This window comes from Antechinus flavipes, chromosome 1 (assembly GCF_016432865.1).
Source record: "Antechinus flavipes isolate AdamAnt ecotype Samford, QLD, Australia chromosome 1, AdamAnt_v2, whole genome shotgun sequence".
In the NCBI taxonomy this organism is placed as follows: domain Eukaryota; kingdom Metazoa; phylum Chordata; class Mammalia; order Dasyuromorphia; family Dasyuridae; genus Antechinus; species Antechinus flavipes.
Genome location: NC_067398.1, coordinates 81,265,569 through 81,275,657, shown reverse-complemented (window position 1 = coordinate 81,275,657; position 10,089 = coordinate 81,265,569). Strand labels below are relative to the sequence as shown.

General features: G+C 45.4%; 1 protein-coding gene across 1 annotated transcript; it reads right to left on the bottom strand.

Annotated features, from left to right (window-relative positions):
- Positions 1–2,948: 2,948 nt before the first annotated feature.
- RPL29 (ribosomal protein L29) lies at positions 2,949–8,909 on the bottom strand. The gene is made up of 4 exons (XM_051985405.1): positions 8,837–8,909; positions 7,838–7,882; positions 7,313–7,377; positions 2,949–3,703 (listed from the first exon to the last, which is right to left on the bottom strand). Exons 2-4 carry the CDS (start codon positions 7,872–7,874, stop codon positions 3,062–3,064), a joined length of 744 nt encoding a protein of 247 aa, XP_051841365.1. The 5' UTR covers positions 7,875–7,882; positions 8,837–8,909; the 3' UTR covers positions 2,949–3,061.
- Positions 8,910–10,089: the final 1,180 nt, after the last annotated feature.

The following is a 10,089-nucleotide window of genomic DNA, read 5'->3' as shown; positions in this document are numbered from 1 at the left end:
CATTTGAAATGAGCTTTAAATGATAGGAGTCCCAAAACAGGTATGGAGGGCTGGGTCAGAGGAAAGAACTTAGAAATGCATGGAGGAGCTCACTGGTGCTCTTGGAGGGGGTTGCCTTGAAGAGAGGAGTTGGGATTTGGATCTGGAGCAGAAAAGCACTCCCAGATGAGCCTGGGGGAAAAAATGTTATGGCACGGGGATGCTCACAAGGGGTTGGAATCTCAATGTGTATCCTGTCGGCAGGGGAAGGCATTGGGAGCTTCTGATCATTTCCCACTTTCTGGCAGAGATCCTGCTCTTTAGGGTGGTTGATTGGTCTGTCCTAACTCCAGCTTTCTGATGCTGCTAGAGGGAGATTGGAGGTGGGAGACTGAATGCTGCCTCTGACTTTGGGCAAGAACATGTCAAGAATGTCTGGTTAGGAGGCTCTGCTCTTACTTGCAAAATGTGAATCATGAACTTGTAAGCACTTACCTTCCGAGATGATGGTGGTGATACTTTGTACACTGTGGAAATGTAAATTAAGAAATAAATTATCCTTATATCAATGCTACAGATAATAAAGAGCCATTGGGATTTATCCAGTAAGGGAGAGATGTCCATGGCAGGCTTCCTTAGGTCAATGTGGTCTCATTTTTCTACCTCCTGTGTTTGTTCTACTGGCACTTTTGTACCCCGTGCCTGAATGCAGCACCTGCTCTTCCCCCCCTCTAGAAATCCTATTTTCTCAGGACTCAGTTCAGGGACCCCATCTGTGCCCAATGGCATGCAGCTACTTCTGTTAATCTCCCCAAATTACCTAAATTACTTCTATGTGTTTACCGTGTACTCAGAATACAAGCTTCTGGAGGAGTACTAACATTTAGGCCTGGCTCAGTACTTAGTACATAATAAATGCTTGTGGATTGTCCTCAAAGAGAAAGGAGAGTAATATTACCTGGAACCTGTGATTCCCTAGCACCCCTCCAAACCAATATAAAACAAATCTTCCCACAAGATTTTGAAATGCTAGAGACCTTGGAGTCTGAATGAGTTTCAATGAATTCCAGGGAACCTTAGGCCCCTGGAAGGCAGATGCTGCAATTGGTTGCATTGGCTCAAAGGGTCAAACCTCCAAAAACTGGGTCCAGTAAATGCAGGAAAAGCCCCACCAAATTTTCATTTTAAGGAGACATCAGTGTGTGTGACCTGGGAGTAAGGCAAGGCAAGGCTATGAGGCACTGAATTCAGAGCCCAGGGAGAGGGATGAAGCTGAGAGACAGAAATCCAAGGAAAAACCCTTATCTCAGGGCTAAGGAGCATGCTCGAAGGGGGAGGAAGCAGATCCTCTTTTTTAGGCACCCCTGACACGGAAGTGAAAAACTAAGTATGAACCAACAAAGAGAGGGGAACTGCTCAAAGTGGCCTAGTCCAAACTCTGCCCTCGATCTTAAAGCAGAAGCTCATCCAGAAGGCAGAGCCCAGTCACAGAGTGATATGGAAGCGAAGGAGGGTTGAAGCAGCTCAGAGGCAAAGCAAAATCCAGCTTGGATTGATGGTTTCCAGCAAAGGGGAGCTTAGATTCCCAGGATGAAGCCCTATTCAAGGATCCAAGCCCCTACTTTCCTCTACCATTATCCACAGCCCAAACTCTCAATCCCAGCATACAAATTGCTAAGGGTCTTCCAGGCCATAACTTTTCCTTTGCTGAGTGTTTTTGTTTGCTCCCAGAGAAAATGACCAGCTTTCTGGGGTTGCTGAGAATTTTCTTTCCCCAGATCCCTTTATCTGGTTTTTAGTCCAGCAGTATGAGCATTATTGTTCCTGATTGAGAGCTTCCCAAACTGAAGGTTTGGGATTAGAAAAATCACCAAATTCTTTTATGTAACTCAAAAACAGTGATTTTTGAGTCCATATACTTATCTAGAACTAGGTATTAATGCATTTCTGGCTGGACTGAAGTCTTGGACAAGTAGTCTTTAAAAGTTCCAAGACCAAATAAGGAAGGCAGGTCTCATGCTTTTAAATGTGAGAAACCAGGTTTCTGGTGACTTAGTGCTACACTTAGGAGTTAATGATAGTTAATGTTCAAGACCAGAACACTGGTGACCACATTCTTCAGAGCTCCCCAGGGACCTGCAGAATAGGGATATTGGATGCAGGGTGGTAAATAGCTACATTCTTTGCTTGCTGCCCGCCCTTCCCTGGAGGCACAGAATGTGGAAGTAATTGTATGGAACAGACACTTTGAGGGATGGGGTGAAGGGAACTGTGGCCTTCAAAGTATTCTGGCTTTAAGTTCTGATGGCTTTGGATCACATGTGGGATGAACTTGATGGGTCAGTCTATAACCTCAATGAAGGTGAAGAAATGGAGGTCCAGAATGGATTGTGTGTGTATGGACAACAGGTACAGATGTGGTCACTTAGGGTAACAGAGAGCACAAAGTCCCTAGGCTCCAAACTCTGTGCCTTTCCCACTAAAGTTTTCTATTGGCAGCCTGAATCTGCATTCTCCTCAGAGTGGCTTCCACTCACGCTCAGAGATGAGCGGAAGCCATCTTTTAAAACAGCCGCTCACTCTTAATATGATTCTGTGATTTTTACCAAGAACTATAGGAACTTGGAAGGTTCTCAACCAGTCCAATCCCTTCACATTTTACAGAAATTCAGGCTAAAGAGACTGAGATCTGCTTCAAGTCAAACAGTAAATAAGCAGAGCCAAAGGTTTATACCAAAGAGACATTTTTTGCCTGTTACTTTGCCAAGGTCCCAACCTCCTCATGTGAAACTGTGTGTGTTTCACAATTACTCCGAACCTACATTTCCTCATCTACAAATTGCTGATAATGTATTACGTCCTTTAAAAGACTGAGTGCTTTAAGAACTCCACAATGCTGAGGGCTCCCCAGCTGGGCTTGCAGACCCCCCTCTCCATTCCACTCCTAGATTTGACAACAGAAAGACTAATTCTTATGACTCACCATTTCCTTTATTTGTACAAAATAGTGAATAATCATACCCTGGCTAGGAAAAAACGGTGGCGTAGGTTTTAAACAAGTCCTTCTGTCCTGAAGCATCTATTATTTTGAAGGCTTGGGACCAGAAGCTTTAGCCCCAGCATCTTTGGGTTTGGACTCGGCAGGCTTAGCAGCCTTGGAATCACTGGGCTTTGTGGCCTTAGAACCAGACTTAGCAGCCTTGGGATCGGACTTGGCTGCCTTGGGATCAGACTTGGCTGCCTTGGGATCGGGTTTGGCGACCTTGGTGTCGGACTTGGTGACTTTGGGGCCAGGTTTGGTAGCCTTGGGATCAGATTTGGTGACCTTGGCGCCAGACTTGGTGACCTTAGGATCAGTGGGCTTGGCGGTCTTGGGGTCAGTGGGCTTAGTGGGCTTCGTGGCCTTGGGATCGGTGGGCTTGGCTGTCTTGGGTTCAGTGGTTCTGGCAACCTTAGAATCGGGCTTTGTGATCTTGGGGCCTGGGCGTTTGATGCCAACTCTAGGGGCTGGACGCTTGGTGGCCATTTTGTTGCCAGCACGGCGGGCAGTGGCCTTGGAAATCTTGGGCCTGAGAAGCTTGGCCTTCGAGGCCTTAGTGCTCAGGGCCTTGATGGCCTCTGCTCGGGCCTTGATGGCTTTGGCATTGTTGGCCTGCATCTTCTTCAGCCCCTTCTTGTTGTGTTTCTTGGCAAAGCGCATGTTTCTCAGAAACTTAGGGTCAACCTGCAAGACAAGCAATGCACAGAAATGTCTTTACAACTTCGCCCTGGCCAGGAGCTCTGGGCCTCATCCTGGGCCCTCTCCTCTCCACATCTGACTACCCACCAGCTGCCATCTATTCAACAAACACCTCCACACATTTGACCCAGGTCTGGTTACTCTCTGGAGCTCCAGCATCACACCTACACTGGCCTTCTGGAAATCTCCAAGACCACCACACTTCCCAAAGCAGCAATCAGCCTCTACAACTGTCCTGTTACTGTCAAGGCACCACAGGTGTCCAGTTTTCAGACCAGCAATCTTACCCAGTGTCACCCTCAACCTCTATTCTTGAAGGAGAGTTGCTGCCACGTGGGATTAATGCCCCACATATCCAGGTGTGATCAGAATAGACTGACGGTACCTCTTGCATATAAGCACTTTTCTCATAGTCGCCAGCCCAATTCACTTCTATCCTTGCTGCTCTTTCTAATCAAAAGGCAACAAATTTCTAGCTCCAAGTAGCTGCCAAAATGATGTGGCCCCAGGATCCATCCAGTCTTATATTTGGCATTTAAATTCCTGAATCTGTCTTAATCTTATTTTGGCATGTAAAACATTCATCTGTCCTCTTTCTACCTCTCTGCTATTCTTATGCTTATTGTTTTCTCCATATCTCTCTATCCTCACACCCAGAATTTTCTTCCTCTCCTCTGCCTCTTAAATTTCCCTTCCCGTTTTTTAGGGTTCAGTTTAAATGTCACCTTTTCCAAATCTCCCCAGCTATCTTTCAATTTATCCTGTATATAGCTTGTTTGCATGCTTCCCCCGAAAGAGTGAGCTTCTTGAAGACAGGGACTATCTTTCACCCCAATGCTTAGTAGCATGGTACCTGGCATACAGCAGGTATTAAAAGATGTTTACTGCCTAATAGCTTCTCTTCCAGGAGACTACCCTCTCCCTATTCTGTACATACATTTTATATATTTAAAATATTTCCATGTTTACACCTATCCCTAGCCAGAGAACCTGAGATCTCTGGGAGGCAGTAGTATTCCCAGTGCTTTGCACAGAATAAGCACTTATATATGGAGTCCCATGAACCTAAGGCCCAGTCCAGGTCTGTAACTACTGTGCTATATAATGTTTGAGACAACTACCTCCACTTTCCTACCTACAAAATGAAGACATTAAACCTGAACAAACCTAATTGGCCTATAAATTAGTGACTGGTCCTAAACACCCCCTCAACTGACTTAAGACTGTATAAGAGACTTATCAGGCACCATGCTGGTCAGCTTCAATTATTTTGTCTTTTAATTGAAGCTGAACGTAATCTTTAGATTCATTTGATTCAAAACCACATGGATTTCTTATCATGTGGCTTATTAATAAAAAGCTTAATTTTTTTGGACTACACAATCTCTAGAGTTTCTTCTATGTCTAATCACCAGAGATTCTAGAACCATATGATATACTAAAGCCAACTCTACAAGAGTATATTTTAAAAAATGCTTCCAAAGGGCCTACCGGTATCTCAAGCGATACCAAAAACAATTCCATCAAACTGATTTTTAAAAAAAATCATCAAAAACAATTTGTTACTGGAGGAAATCGAATGGCCGATTAAAGGAATAGATTAGGTACACAATATACAGAAACAAGTAAGTGCAATAACATAGTATTTGGTAACTCCAAAGATACCAGCTATTGGGCAAGAATTCACTATTTAATAAAAACTGCTGGGAAACTGGAAAGTAGTCTGGCCAAAACTAGGCACAGACCAACATACCACATGCCAAAATAAGCTCAAAATGGGCCCATATCAGAAAGAATTGATAAATACCATAAGCACATCAAAGAAGCATGGGGAAAAAAAAAAGGGGAAGAGTAAATGATTGGAGAGAGAAATAGGTTCATAGGAGGCAAAACGGATAATTTTGACTATAAAATTAACATTTTTGTACAAACAGAACCAATTAAATCAAAATGGTCTTATTTTTCAAATATATAGGGAAATCAGTTACATTTATAAAAATAAGACCCATTTTTCAAAGCATGTGAACAGGCAGTTTTCATAATCCAACAAAAATGTTTTAAAGCGTAATAGAGGAATCTAATGGCTAAGACAGAAAAGTGAGAAATGCTAGAAGGGATGTGCCTGCTGGTCCAATCATTTTAGAAAACAATTTGCAACTGTACTCCACGTGCTATAAAATTGCACGTTTTGACCCAGCAATCTTATTAGATTTATATCTCCCAGAGAGCAAAGAAAAATACTATTATGCTATAAGAAATGATGAAGGGGATGGTCTCAGAAAAACTTGGAATTGATGCAAAATGAAGTAAGCACAAACGGGAGAACATACTACAAAGCAACAGTAATACTGTAATCCATGGCTTAGTAGTCATTCTGACCAATACAACAACAAAAGATTCAAAATGAAAAAATGCTATCCACTTTCAGATAGAAAATCTGGTGAACTCAAGAATGCAGATTGAAGCATATGTTTTCCTTTTGTCTTTCTGCCAAAACATGGTTAGTAGAGAAATGTTTTACATAACTTTCCTAAATATAAGGAACAACAAGCCAAATGACTGGTATCCAAAGGTGGCAACAAAGTTTGGCCTTTATACAACTCTATGAGGGTAAATCATTTGTTAAAGTTCTCAGTCATCAAGAAATTTAAAAATTACCTTTGGAGAAATTGTTAAGATTCAATTAGTTAAGACAGTTTGAATACTGCATAGCTATATAGTTATTTTGAGTCTATGATTTTTACCTCCTACTGGACTATTTAGGATTCCTCAGGGCTGGGGTCAGATCTTGTGAATACATCTCCACTACCAGCTCAAATCACTGAACACAATGAGCATAATGATTGATGAATGGTTAAAAGATTAATACCAACTGTTCAAGGACTGAATGTAGCTCATGTGACTCAGTTATTAACAAGCTATGTTGGCCCCAATGGTACCATACCTGGGTTACACATTTAACCATATTCTGAGAACTAGAAGTGATGCCATCTATTTAGTTCCAATTTTTGTCAAGCCCCTATCATGTGCAGAATACTCTGCCAAGACTCTTGGATAAAAAAATGACACCTATATGAACACAAGGAAGTGGGGCAATCTTAGAACACTTTTTGTGCTTTGCCCTAGTGCTATGTACATCTTTCTTGTCTTCTCTCCTTAGGGCAGGCAGCTGTTTTGTTTCCTGACAGGCCAGTGGCTTGCAGAAAATCAGATTATAGCTAGAGAAAGACTTAAAGGTCATTAACCTAATTGTCCCCCACCCCCAAATCTCATAGGTGAGGAAACTTAGGCCCAGAAAAGTTTTACCTAGAAGGTCACACAGGCTTTCAATCCCAGTCCTTGCCTCCAGAGCTAACATCTTGCCAGTGTATCACAGTATGATCTAAACTCCTATATAACTTTTCTAGACAAGCCTCTCTTCTACCAAGGTTGATACTGAGAGTAGCAGCCTCCCCATATTTTGATGGTGAGACAGATGGTCAGGGGGCTGTAGGCATAAAGCATTGTCACAAAATTGACCATCCATCTAAAGTCTCAAACCAGAAACCTGAGTTTGCTCAGCAAACCATATTCGCGGAACATATGCACACTCACCCCTTTCAGAGACTCATATCTCTGTGATCTAGGTTTCTTGATGCCATTTCTGTGCCATTTTCGTGCTATAGACAAAAAAAGAAAAAAAATCCAAATTAGGCCATGTATGTATTGCTATGTAAAATCAAATAACACCTAGTGTCCAACATTTAGATAAATTATTTTTCCTCACTCCTGCAAAGTGGCAGAATTACTATTCCTACCTAAAAGATAAGGAAAAAAGGTTCTCAGATTAGCAACTTGTCCAAATTTTACAAAGCCTGCAGCAGGGGTCCTCAAACTATGGCCTGCGGGCCAGATGCCGCCGCTGAGGACATTTATCCCCCTCACCCAGGGCTATAAAGTTTCTTTATTTAAAGGCCCACAATACAAAGTTTTTGTTTTTACTATAGTCTGACCTTCCAACAGTCTGAGGGACAGTGAACTGGCCTCCTATATAAAAAGTTTGAGGACCCCTGCCCTGCAGTCTTAACACTCAATCCAGCTAACAAGGTGCTCTCTCCTTTACCCTGGGGGAGAACTTACATTGATTGTGGGTGGTATGGTTCTTAGACTTAGCCATCTTTGCACCTGTAGGGGAGAAAAATGACAACGATTTTAGGATTTAGGATCACAGAGCTCTGTGACCCCCATGAAGCCCAATCCCTCATCTTCACAGCTTAAGTATGCTGTGTATGTATGATGTTTTCTGGGTCATGAAGCCGGAGTTGAACCAGTTTCCCGAGTCTAGTCCCAATTTAAAAAATCCTCAGTTTCCACAGGAAACCCAACATCTCTTCATTTTAGTGCCATCCTTTCCCGAAGATTTCCCATTCATCCGTGTGCAGGCTAGCTCCAATTAACTGAGCTCCTCGAGGACAGGGCCCGTCTTCTGCTGTTCTAGCCAGCACCCAAGTAAACGATCAGTAAATATTTACCGATCGCTAAAGCCCCAAATATACCACAGAATGAAAGGGAAATGAGTGTTCAAATTTGGGCTAGTTTAGGGCACAACAGCGGGGCGTTAGAGGATCTCCAGCAGTTGTTTGGGAGCTCTAGCTAGGACTCCCATGGGAGAGGACTCGGGTTTGCCCCATCTGGCACCGGGGGGGCAGAGCCGCGCGGGGAGATGGGAGGGTTGGGGCCCCCTCTGCGGTTCTGCCGACGGTGGGACTCCCTCCTTAAGAAGGGCGCCCCGCGTGGGCTCCCAATCCCGTCCTGCTCCCGAGACTCCCGTAGCGGCCCTGAGATTACGCTAAACGACGCACGGTACCAGCCCGGTCTGCGCCTCTCCTTCCCTTCTCGATGCCCCGGGGCCCGAACTCCTTCTCATCCCGGCCCCAAACTCCCTCTCACCCCGGCCCAGGCCTCTCAGCTACCCCCGACTCTCCCGGGCTCAATCCCGATCTGCCCCCCACCCGCCGGTCCCGCCCGGCCTGACCCCCGGCTCAGAACTCCTCCATTATCCTCCGAGCTATTCGCTCGACCCCCCATGTCCCATCCAGGCCACGGATGGCGCCGGATACGACCCCCATAGCCTCTCACCGCAGCCTGCGCCAACAGGCACTCCACCAACCGGAAGAGGCCCAAAGCTAGAGAGAGAAAGAAGGAAGAAGCGCGGGGCAGTGTGGGAAATAAAGGCCGCGTGGGAGGAAAATCCTATAGGAAAACCTTCCCCCCGGAGTCCTAGGCCTCAAGAAAAAACGTTCCGGGAAGAAAAGGTCCGGACCCTGCTCTTCCGCTGGGGGACCGAGTTGAACCGTGGCCTCGGAAGTGTCCGGAAGCCAACCCCGCCCGTGGCCCCCGCTGTTTCCTGTTTTCCTCGTAAAATGGGTCGGTTGAGAAGGGCGCCAACCACCCTCCTCTGGGCCTGAACCTCGGGCGGTGATCGACACTTCCCAGGGTGACCCCGCGCGACGCCCTACATCTCCCCAGCCCCAGTTTCCCCCGTTGTAAAATGGGTGTAAGAAGGAATTGCCTCGGACGGCCAGTTTTCAGTTTAGCCCTCGAGCCTAATTGGATCTCAGTTTCCGATTGGATTAATTACCCCTGAAAGGCCCCTCCCGGCTTTGGTAGCCCCCGTTTTGAAGGCAGGTCTAGAACCTGGATGCTCAACTGACTCCAGGCCCCTCACCAGTGTCTGCCTCAGTTTACTCATCTGTAAAATGGGTACATTAATAATAATAACAATATACCTTGTGTTCCCAGTTGTGACGTTCTAGGGTGTGTCTGACTGGCTGTAATTGACTTTGTCCGCACTAGACCCCTTTTTCACGGAGAAGTTTGTAGGTCTCTCTGTGTATAGGAATATAAAATAGGCGGACAAAATGGTTACTGATAACAAAGTGTAATTTTGGGAAGCCCACCTTCAGTGGGAGACCCCGTGGGATTTACCCGATGCGCTTCCTATTTACAAAGCCAGTTTCCCCGTTGGAAAGTGTCTAGGAAGGCGTCTGTGGGAAGATTCGGGAATCCCCCTCCACAAGTGTCAAGATTCTTCCCTGCTTTTCTTAACTCGACCTTCTTTCTCCCTGGCAGCCCCAGGGCAGCATCCGCAAGGAAGCCAAAACTCACCTTTCAGTCAAGTTAGGAGTTCCTTTTCACTCCTAAAGCTGCAGAATAGGAGGGTAGGCCGTTGCCCGTTTTTCTGCGGAGGGCGATCCCCGGGGGGAGGAGCAGTGGCAGGGCGGGGAGGACCCCACCTCCCACGTGGTATATCTGTGGGGTTGTGCCCTGTCCCTCTCCGCACTCGGCGTAACAGGGACTTAATGAGGAGTGAATAAATGAAAGGGTCTTTT

Bases quoted from the DNA above. Each gene is read 5' to 3' on its own strand.
- RPL29 (XM_051985405.1), bottom strand. From the start codon at position 7,874: ATGGCTAAGTCTAAGAACCATACCACCCACAATCAAT. The intron at 7,378-7,837 runs GTAAGTTCTCCC...TTTTGTCTATAG, and splicing joins CCATACCACCCACAATCAAT to CACGAAAATGGCACAGAAAT. The intron at 3,704-7,312 runs GTGAGTGTGCAT...CTTGTCTTGCAG, and splicing joins GATATGAGTCTCTGAAAGGG to GTTGACCCTAAGTTTCTGAG.